This window comes from Octopus bimaculoides, chromosome 19 (genome assembly GCF_001194135.2).
Source record: "Octopus bimaculoides isolate UCB-OBI-ISO-001 chromosome 19, ASM119413v2, whole genome shotgun sequence".
NCBI classification, from domain to species: Eukaryota; Metazoa; Mollusca; class Cephalopoda; order Octopoda; family Octopodidae; genus Octopus; species Octopus bimaculoides.
Window position 1 is genome coordinate 28,345,662 of NC_068999.1, and position 8,837 is coordinate 28,354,498.

The window sequence follows — 8,837 nt, forward strand, 5'->3', positions numbered from 1 at the left end:
GGCATGTGTAAGGACTTTCGAGAGAGATCGTTGCCAGTGCCCCTGGACTGGCTCTTGTGCAGGTGGCACATAAAATACACCATTTTGAGCGTGGCCATTGCAAGTGAAATTGAAATCGAGTTAAATTCGACGACTAGCACCCATGCCAACGTTGTCTCCCTCATTGGACATGAAACTCAGCTTGCGAAGACTTATTGCGGAAAGCGAAATCATGAAGGCATCTGTGCCCAGCGTCGCCTTTCTGGCACTTGTGCCCGCGGCATGTGTAAGGACTTTCGAGTGAGATCGTTGCCAGTCGTCAAATTTAACTCGATTTCACTTGCCTCAACCGGTCTTCGCAAGTGGAGTTTAGTGTCCAATTTAACTCGATTTTGATTTCACTTGCCTCAACAGGTCTTCGCAACTGGAGTTTAGTGTCCAATTTAACTCGATTTCAATTTCACTTGCCTCAACAGGTCTTCGCAAGTGGAGTTTAGTGTCCAAAAGATATTTCATAATATCACCCCCTGTGCTCAATATTTTTTTTATTTCCTTTTTTTAAAATTTAAACCCAGAGAACGATGCTCACATCGTGTGAACATGAAATCATCAGGATTTTTTTTTTTTCTCATTCGTAACAGTATATATAATATAGTTTACACTATTTTTTAAAACTTTATCAGTTTCAGCTGAAAGCTGTTGGTATGCTGGGGCACCAACATTTTGCTACACTGTTATTATTGAGAGCCTCCTCTGATATGTGACATTTGGTGAACAAGTGAGTTTGATGTCACTGCCACGAGGTAGGTTCATCTGGGACTCTCGACAGGAAAAGATCCAGTTTTGATTTGAAAACACCTACATCCACTTTGTGTAGGTCCCTCAGGCTCTTTGGGAGTATATTAAAAGCTGTGGGCCTCTGAAACCCAGGCTGTTGCGCAACAGCATTGCTGGGATCTATATATTATATATTTTCTTTCTTTTTTTTTTTTGAAGAGCTTGGGTTTAGGGAAGATTTTCTATGCTTCATTTTGGTCCAACCACTGCAAAGAATGTTTTTTATTATTGTACAGAATCCACTTTACATCGCAAGTTACAATATGGTTGAGAAATGGCTCGGTCTGGTTACGGAGAAGTGACAAGCAAATTTCACATGCACATTTTCTGATTTTCATTCAAATCGTGTGGTACCCATTTGATGAGGTTTTTTTAATTTTCTGATCGCATGCAAATGGTTGCAGGCAGTTTTCTGGCTAACTTGAAGTCCTTTTGCTAGTTCTTAAGTGGTTTTTACATGGATCTTTCTCAATAACGGTCTTTAATTGACCGTCATTGATGACAAATGGGCGTCTACTATGTTCACAATCTTCTAGGCTTAGATCTCCACTGCAAAATCGTTTAAACCATTTTCAAGCTGACCACTCACTGGTCATTTCCTCACTAAATGTTCAAAACTCTGCAAAAATCCGGTACAAATTCTTCATGGTTCAAAATGTTGCTTACTTTTTACTCTGATATATATTCATACATCCACACACATTCATACACACAGTATATATTTATATACAATAATGACTGGCCTGATGGAAGGATGCATCTTCATCTTGATGTCATTATCCACAAGATCCTTGATCAACCTCCTGGTGTAGACATCCGCTACAGAATGGATGGAAGACTTTTCTGCATCCCCTACTTCTGCTCAAAAGTCTTCATCTCATCATGCACACCAGGCTAATCACATCACAGGAAAATGTGACATTGGTTGAAGCAGATCCAGCTGGTTTCCTTGAACATTTCCTAACTCAAGGATGAGTGTTGGGTTCATCACTTTGAGCCAAAGACAAAGAGACCATCTCTTCAGTGGTAATACCCCTTCTCACCTCCTCCAAAGAAGACCAAGGTCATTTCATCTGCAGGGAAGGTGATGGCCTCCATCAATGGAGAGAGTACTCTATCAACTTGCTGAGGCAGTTATGAAAGGCTACCAAGACCAAACACCCAAGAAAACTGATGAAAGGGAACTTGTTTCATCAGGATAAGTCCTTGGTTTCAATGGCAGCTGTGCATGACTATGGTTTTGAACTGGTTGATCAGACTCCCTACTCTCCTGATTTGGCCCCATCTGACTATCATCAGTTCTCCAACATGAAAAATACTTGGCTGAGAACCAGTGATGTCATATCTACAGTTACCACTAGTTACTTTTGAAGTCTTCTTTCAACAGTCAAATGTCAGTTTATGTGGAAAGAAGCAATTCAGTTATTAAGAAGAGTTGAAATTAATGCATGCAAGATTTCACAGTTGTTAACATCACTCCTTCATAGTCAACCTAAGAACTTTTCAGCCCACCCATGTATGAATGCACTGGAAATTTGTATTTTCCACCTAAACTATTCATTTTAGCTTGTTAAAAAAAAATACACTTCAGTAAAGTTTTAAAATGCTCATCCATACCAAAAATGCATAAATTCCGTGAAAAGATATTTCAAATGTAGCTGTCTTTTGTTTCTTTCATTATTATCATTGTTTAACGTCTGCCTTCCATGCTGACATGGGTTGGACAATCTGACAGGGGCCTGCACCAGACTTCTGTGTCTGTTTTTGCAGGGTTTTTACAGCTGGATGCCCTTCCTAACACCAACCACCCAGCAGAGTGGACTGAGTGCTTTTTATGTGGCACAAGTACAGGCAAGGTCAGTTTTAGCAAGGTTTTTACAGCTGGATGCCCTTCCAAATGCCAACCACTTTTACAGTGTAAACTAGATACTTTTTACGTGGCATCAGCACTGGCAGGGTCACTAAGTAAATTGCAAGACAAAGATCCTTTCAGAGGAGAGGGAGCATTGGAGGAGGTGATCTTGTGTCAGATGATGAATGGTTAGAGTGAGACAGAAACAGGTTTTTAGCTGTAGAGATGGTACATGCTTACCCAACCAGAGTGAGAGAGTGATCAGGAATGAGAACAGAAACAGGTGTGCTGCTGTAAAGGAGTTACATGGTTACCCAGCCTAAGGGAAGAGCAAGTGAAGGAGAGAGTGGGCGCAAGAGAGCTGAAGGGAGATGGTGGCAGAGTTCTGGGCATACTCGCAAGGGATGGGGGATCAGAATATAAATGGGATGGTCGAGTAAAAGAGGGAGATAAATGATGGCAAGTGAGATATGGAGGTGATAATATAAGTTGGAAGACTACCAAAGAAGCATGAGTAGAGAGTGGGGGAGGCGAATGCTGTGAGTGGTGAAAACCTGGGTATATAGAGGGGATGGGGGTGCTACCAGATAGCAGTGATACAGTGGACAGGGCCATGAGGACAGGATTGGGAAGTGAGAGGTAAGCATAGTGTGTGAAAGAAGAGATGTAGTTTGGTTTGTTGGGATAGGGTGTGCGAAGAGTTTTCTTGTTACATGTGGGTGGAACACAGCACTTCTAGAACTCAGTTTTACTGACATGGATGGGTCTTCTCATGAACCTCATATTACCAAACATCTCAGTCCATTGTCATCTCCATGAAGTTCAGTACCCTGAGATTGGTCCTTACCACTTTGTCCCATGTTTTCCTGGGTCTCCCCTTCTGCATGAGACTAAGTACCATGTGCCCTTAATACTTATTGTGATTCCACTGCACCTCTTATGTGGCCATAGCTTACATTGGGTGCAGCAAATGGAATTATTTCCAACCCCTTTCCTACATATTGGGTGGGGTCATTCACCTGACGAAAAGAGAGTCTTATTTTCTTTCTTCTTAACAACAACTTTGATCTTTTCTAGGTTAACTTTAAGGCCCTTTGTTTTCAGATTTTGCTTCCATATCTTGAATTTCTTCTCGATTCTGCTCCAGATTCTGCAATAAGCGTGAGATCATCTACATAAAGTAGTTCCCATGGGCATCCGGATTTCAATTGTTTTGTTATGGCTTGGAGGACTATAATGAATAAGAGTGGGCTGAAAACTGAACCTTGGTGAACCCCTACTTGTACACTATACTCATCACTATTCATGGCCGACTCTCACCTTACTGACAAACCACTCCTCTACTCCTAACTTCCTTAGAGACCACCAGATAACAGAGCAGGGGACTCTGTTGGAAACTTTTTCCGTGTCAACAAAACCTAAGTCCAATGGCTTACTTTTAGCCAAATACTTTTCCTGCAGTTATCTCACTAGGAAGATGGCATCAGTGGTACTCTTCCCAAGTACAAATACTCCTAATCAGTTGATCTATAACCCTCTCAGTAACTTTCATGACCTGGTCTTGCAGTTTGATACCTCCGTAGTTGTTTCTATCTACGGCATCACCTTTACTTTTGTAGTAGTTAACTATAATACTACACCAGTCACTGAGAATGACACCTTCCTGAATAACCTGATTAATTATATGGGTGACTAGGAATTTTAATCATCTCAGCAGTGATTCCTGATGGCCCAGGGGCTTTCCCTGTCTCCATATCCTTAACTGTCTTATCTATTATGCTATCAACTCTGGTGGCTGGTCCCTCAGTTAGTTCGATACTTGAAAGACTCTCCTCCTCCCATTCATTTTCCACAAACTAACCTTTTATAGAGACACTTCCAAGCATATTTCTTCTCTGAGTCACTCAGTGCAAGCATACCATTATCCATTCACATACATATCTCTCCCACCACATCTCTATTCTCTGATACACTGCTTTGCAATCCTGAACACCTGACACTCTGTTCCTCACACTGTAGAACATTTTCAAATCTCTCACCTTCTGCTATTCCATTTATTATGTGAACCTGACAACTAGCTACCCTGCTGGCTACCTGATATAATTCTCTGCTTCTACTGCTTTTCCAGTACTGTCTTTTTGCTTTTATAGCACTGTCTACCTCCTTGTTCCACCACCATGTGAGCCTTGGCTTAGCTGGGACTCTGCACCAACCACAGATTTCTTCTGTAGCCCTCAGTAGACTGTCCCCAGGAACTTCCAATTGTCTTTTAAGCTATATGTCCCCAACTCTTCCTCTCTATCATCAGAAGCTGCCATTAGGAAATCTCAAAATTTCTGTCTGTTTGCTGGGTCTTTGAGCTTCCATAGTCTTCTTTTCTAGATTGGTTTATTTCTCCGAGTCTTTCTAGTTCTAATTCTGAAGTCACTAACTAGTAACCTATGTTGGGTTGTACACTCTTCACCTAGGAAAGTCTTTGTATTTGCAAGCATCTGTCTATCTCATTGCCTGGTGAGGAGGTAGTCAATCTGGCCACCAAACTGATAAATGATTAGGTGGCTGGCTAGCTGGTTTTCTGAAGTTAGTGTTGCAGATCATGAGATCATTTGCATCACAGAACTCCAGCAATCTTGTTCACTCCTCATTCCTAGGGCCAAAGCCATATCCACCATGCACTCCATGGAATCTATGAGGATGCTGTCCAACATGTCCATTAAATCACCAGCCACAACAACAAAGTCTCTGTCATTAGGCAGTCTGCAGAAAGAATTGGTCTATAGAATTGGTCCAACCAGCCTAGACTGAAGAGCATAGGCAGAGATAAATGTAACTGTTAATTTATCCATAAGTCTCGGCTTAATTACCCTATCACATACTCTGACTACCTCAATTACCTTATCTACCCACTTTCCTGCTAACAGTATGCCTACACCACCCATTCCATCACTCCTGCCCACCCAGAAGAATTTGAATCTCTGTCTTGCCTGTGAGGAATCTAGCAGAGGCTCCCTTCCATCCTACTTCTTGCATGCCACACACATCAACATGGCATTGCTCCAACATTTTAGTAATTTCCCCACTCCTTCCTTTCATTGTACCAGCTTTGATGGTAGCAGCCCTGAGATTGTGTACTTTGGAATGACAGCAGGAAGGCAGTTGTGGAACTTTTGTCATCACCTGAAAAGAAGATCTGCACAAATGCTTGCCAGCTAGCATAGAGCTTTGGTACATAGTTTATTCAGTGAATTACAATGAATCACAGTTTCCCCATTCCATACAATATCCAGAGCAAGAGCCAAGAGATGAAGAGGGTGTGAGAATAGGGCATGTAGGCTGACCAGGAAGAGAAGATAGGGTGGCTACATAGGATAGTTTAAGTATTATATGTCTAAATATTTATATATGCGGTACCATTAACTGTGTGGAGGCGCAATGGCCCAGTGGTTAGGGCAGCAGACTCATGGTTGGAGGATCTCGGTTTTGATTCCCAGATTGTGTGTGTTTATTGAGCGAAAACACCTAAAGCTCCATGAGGCTCCCGCAGGTGGTGGTGACGACCCCTGTTGTACTCTTTCGCCCCAACTTTCTCTCTTTCTTCCTGTTTCTTGAGTAACGTTGCGATGGACTGGTGTCCTGTCCAGCTGGGGGGAACACATACACCATGGAAACCGGGCCCATGAGCCTGGCTAGGCTTTAAAAGAGCGCATAAATAAATAAATAAATGACCATTAACTGTATATAGCACTCATCAGGATGTATGGATGAAGATATATGGGACAAACAGGAAACTAAGCAAAATATGCACTCCCACACACAGCACAGGAGGTTGACTTCTAAAAGCTGAAATATTAAAAAGACTCTTTATTGATTACTAATATGCTGTATATAATGATATCTACATAAAATATTAGAATGACTTTCAACTTGAAATACAGAAGTTGATTTGAAATAAAAGAGTGTGATCTAGAGAATAGCAAAGAATTATAACAGCCTAAAATATGTCAGTCTGACAGTTGATAAAATCATTACTTTAAAAATAGAAGACTGAGAAAGAGAGCTGATGATGTTATGGGTGGAGTGATCTTCAAATTGAGTCCAGCATTTCATTATTTAGTTTAAGAGACAGGCATGGTTGTATATTTAAGAAGTTTGTTTCACAATCACATGCAGTCAGATTCAGCTCCATAATACAACACTATAGGCATGTGTCTTCTATAGCCCCAGGCTGACCGATGCCTTGTGAGTGAATTTAGTAGATGTGTAGGCTCTGTAGGAGCCCATATGTGCTGGTGGTATGTAAAAAGCACCCAGTGCACTCTGTAAAGTGGTTGGTGTTAGGAAGTGCATCAAGCTGTAGAAACCATGCCAAAACAGATAAGGGAGCCTGATGTGACTCCCAGCCTTGCCAACTCTTGTCAAACTGTCTAATCCATGCCACCATGGAAAGCAGATATTAAATTACGAAGTGTGTATACATACATATATATATATATATATATATATATATATATATATATATATATAGGTGCAGATGTGGCAATGTGGTAAGACGTTTGCTTCTCACCCACAGAGTTTCACCTTTAGTCCTCACATGTGACACCTTAAACAAGTGTTTTCTATTATATCCCCTGTCTAACCAAAGCCTTGTGAGTGAATTTAGCCAAAGAAAACTGAAAGAAGACTGTCGTGTGTGTGTAGGTAAAGTGTACAAAACATGTAAATTCAAAACCAACTGATCAACATCGCACAGCCGTGTAGACCCAAGAACAAGTTACAAATGACCGATGTAATTTATAAATTTCACTGTAAAAGTAATAATTGTAAGCTTCATAATTGTAACTACTACATTGGTCATATGAGCACAGGTCTCTTTCAGTCACCATACATTTCATTGAAGAGCAATTATATCATACATAGCATAAAACAAAGGTAGATACAAAAATATTTACAGATACTTTATAAACAATTAATCATGGAAGCAATACTCATCAGATTTCCTGTCTTTTCAACTTTCTCACCTACACCTTTACATATTCTATCATCATTAACATAACTCTATTTCTTATTCTCACAGTATGTGTGCATCTTTGTGTTTGTCTCTCACTACTTAACAACTGGTGTTGATTTCTTTATGTTCCTGTAGCATAGCAGTTCAGAAAAATAATAATAATAAAAGGTCAAGAGAATAAGTACCAGACTTAAGCAAAATGAAATACTGGGTTGATTTGATTGACAACAGTGATGCAATATGATATGCAGCCAAATGATAAAATCAAGTAAATGAATAAAGAAAAAAAAGAGTACTTTTAATATTTTTTATGTTTTTTTTTTTACATTCATTGAGATCATGTTGCATTTACATGAAACCACTTCCTCTGATATAAAATAGATTTTTGTCGAATTGAAATCTGAAAGTGATTTCATAATTTGGATTTTGAACAGTTTACTTTTAAGAACTTTTTTGTTATATTTTTGTTCATTAAGCTAACACTGTGATATGCTAACATTATATAATTATGAAAGCTGTCTATCACATCATTCTAAACTGTGGGATGTTTTATTTTTATAGACTCCGAAAATAAAGAAAACTTATTCAACTTCTTCACAAGATTCTTCTGTATTGTCTTCACAAAACAATAAATCAACTCGAAGTAACAATGAATCCAACAAAGTTGACAATAAACACAACAATAACAAAGATTCCCTTTTAGGAACCAATGTACAAAGCAGTTTTAAAAGAATTCGTGATAATGGTAAGCCTACGAATTTTCTTTTTTATCTTTCAGTTTATTTCTATTAATTTGTTACTTAGGTGTCAAGTTTTTTCTTAAAGAGGTGGAATTCAATTGATTATATTGATTATACTACTAATACTTAATTTATCATCCCTAAAATTTTGGTTGAGAGAAACAAGATTAATACTGTATTATTAAGGTGGCGAGCTGGCAGAAACGGTAGCACGCCGGGCGAAATGCTCAGCAGTATTTCGTCTGCCGCTATGTTCTGAGTTCAAATTCTGCCAAATTTAGCCTTTCATCCTTTCGGGGTCAATTAAAATAAGTACCAGTTTCGCACTGAGGTTGATGTAATTGACTTAATCCCTTTGTCTGTCCTTGTTTGTCCCCTCTATGTTTAGCCCCTTGTGGGCCTTAATCCCTTTGTCTGTCCT

The 8,837-nt window shown here is 39.7% G+C and overlaps 1 protein-coding gene across 2 annotated transcripts in view; it reads left to right on the top strand.

Annotated features, from left to right (window-relative positions):
* The window catches only part of LOC106872965 (CD2-associated protein), a 163,180-nt gene that overhangs the window by 142,845 nt on the left and 11,498 nt on the right, over positions 1-8,837 (top strand). For both annotated transcript variants that reach the window (XM_052974639.1, XM_052974638.1), the window contains exon 8: positions 8,238-8,421. In XM_052974639.1, the coding sequence (XP_052830599.1) occupies positions 8,238-8,421 (184 nt within the window). The remainder of the gene's footprint in view (positions 1-8,237; positions 8,422-8,837) is intronic.